Raw genomic sequence first — 2,163 nt, forward strand, 5'->3', positions numbered from 1 at the left:
GTGATTTTCAGCGTGTTTTGAAGGGCCAGAACAACTATAGCATGAGAGAAACTGCTTCGATGTGGGGGACAGCGGGCTTCTGAAAATGTGGAGCTTTTAAATTGTATTCATTACAGGATATGCACATGCAGGTAGTGCCACAATCAGAGCTTGGCATTGCATGAGTTGGCCAGAAAGAAGTTAATGCAAATTCATGAGGATGCCACCTTATTGAGCAGCTTAGGATATCTGTGGATGTTTGGACCAATCCAAGACAAGGAAAGTTATACACGGCACAGAGCACTCAACAAAAAGCCTTTATCGTGTATTCATATCCTTCACTCTCACTGCCACTACAGAATAGGATGTGCGGCATCCGCCATTTTCTGGTTTCTTGCAACAATATCAAAGAGCCTGATGTGAACTGGTTGATCCTGTTGCCACACTTATAGGGTTTTCAATGAAAACGTTTCAAAGAAAGCGCTCAAGGATCAATGATGCATTTTTCAATCTTCTGAGCCTGCTACATGAGATGCCATGTATCAAGCAAACTCACAATCTAAAGGGAGGCACCCAAATGATTTACTTGCTGAAGAGTCCTGTGCTGCCAGGGGGCTGCAAGAGGTGCAAGAGAAGGAAGCTGTGCTTTGCAAACGATCCTTCATACCGATGACCAGTATGAGTTGCCGGTTGAGTGAAGGGAGAAAACCCCAATAAAAGTGCAATTCATTGCTACTTTCCAGTCTTCATTGTGCAAAGGACAGAAGGTACAAAATGAAAGTAAATCTACTCAGAGTAGAACTGTGAGATGCACATATCTAGCTATCTTCGTCTGATATCAAATCATATTCACTTGGAATGTAAAAGCGGAACAGGGAACTGGATCAGTGAATGGGCATTAATGGACAAATATCTCTCTCTCTCTCTCTCTCTCTCTCTCTCTCTCCTTCTCCTGTGTGCGGTTTTTATAATCTTTTGCCAAGGATGATGTACATGATGTGTATTGTGAACAAGGGCAGCTCAGATTCTTTCCGTACGTGTTGTGCGACAGGCTCTAGGGAGAAACACACAGCAAAGCCTTGTGTGATGTGAAGAAGGGTAGGTTTAACTGCTTGGATAGAATATATCTATGAATCCAGGATAAGCCCAGATTCGCCAAAATGCAAGGTATAGTCTAACGGTAGTCACCCACAAGACGACAGAATATACAAACTCTGATGAAAACAATACCAAATGGGTGCAGGGTGTTTGAGAAGTGCACACCCTTCAAGTTATATTAGGGGGGAAGTCGACGTGGATGGAAGAATAGTGCAAGGAGAATGGATAATATGGAAAGCAGGATTGGGATGAGAGTGCAGAATAGAGCCGCACGCGACCCCAGCTTGTATATGCGTGCCATGCATGGTAGATAATTCTGTTGTAGAGAGAGAGAGAGAGAGAGAGAGAGAGAGAGAGAGAGCCATGTGCAGGAGGGATGCAATGGATGAGACACACAAGAAAATGAAGGTATGCTTGGGAACTCCTTGAAAGATACCACTGATTGAAGCTGCAAAGCATGGAAGGCCAAAGTGGAACAATTGCTTGCAGGGTTTTCCAATGAGGGGAGGCGGGGTTTGATCGGGAAGACATTCATGTAGATGTGTCTGCACAAATGGGTGGTCTAATTGAGGTGGTGGTGGGTGATCGGAGACACCTGCCTTGAGATTGACCAGCAGGTCCTCATGAGCATCAGTATTGCAACATTGGGGGGAAGCAGGGTGCATAATGGAAGCAATATCATGATTGGCAGTCCTTGTCACGTTGATTGATATGGCAACATGATCATTAGAAGGTGCAGGAGCATCCTCTCTCATCTCCTCTCTCCTAGTTTGCGGTTTTGGAGCTTTTGGCGTCACCCTTCGTGCCCTGCAACACTTTTAAAGAGGAGGAAAAGAAAAGCATTGAGTGAAGGGACAAAACCATTGCTCTATGCAAAGGAATGAGACCCTTCCAAAAGGTCAAAGGTGGACCTTTGGAAGAGACCGTGAACCTTTGGAAAAGATTGTGGACCTTTGGGCCGGTTATTCCTTTGCAATGTCCCACCTTTGCATATGACCTTTGGAAGGGTCTCATTCCTTTCGTTTGATGATCAATTTGGTCGAAACTTGTAAGAGAGTGGTTGCCACATGTGGACCTTTGCATATG

The 2,163-nt window shown here is 44.8% G+C and overlaps 1 protein-coding gene across 1 annotated transcript; it reads right to left on the reverse strand.

The window, feature by feature from the left end:
• Positions 1–1,255: 1,255 nt before the first annotated feature.
• Positions 1,256–1,832, reverse strand: LOC147445615 (uncharacterized). Its single transcript, XM_086524609.1, has 2 exons — positions 1,414–1,832; positions 1,256–1,379 (listed from the first exon to the last, which is right to left on the reverse strand). The coding sequence occupies exons 1-2, from the start codon at positions 1,830–1,832 to the stop codon at positions 1,256–1,258; spliced, it is 543 nt and encodes a 180-aa protein (XP_086380735.1).
• Between the last annotated feature and the right edge of the window lie 331 nt (positions 1,833–2,163).

The sequence above is a fragment of the Adiantum capillus-veneris genome, chromosome 12 (assembly GCF_014529385.1).
Source record: "Adiantum capillus-veneris isolate H3 chromosome 12, ASM1452938v2, whole genome shotgun sequence".
In the NCBI taxonomy this organism is placed as follows: Eukaryota; Viridiplantae; Streptophyta; class Polypodiopsida; order Polypodiales; family Pteridaceae; genus Adiantum; species Adiantum capillus-veneris.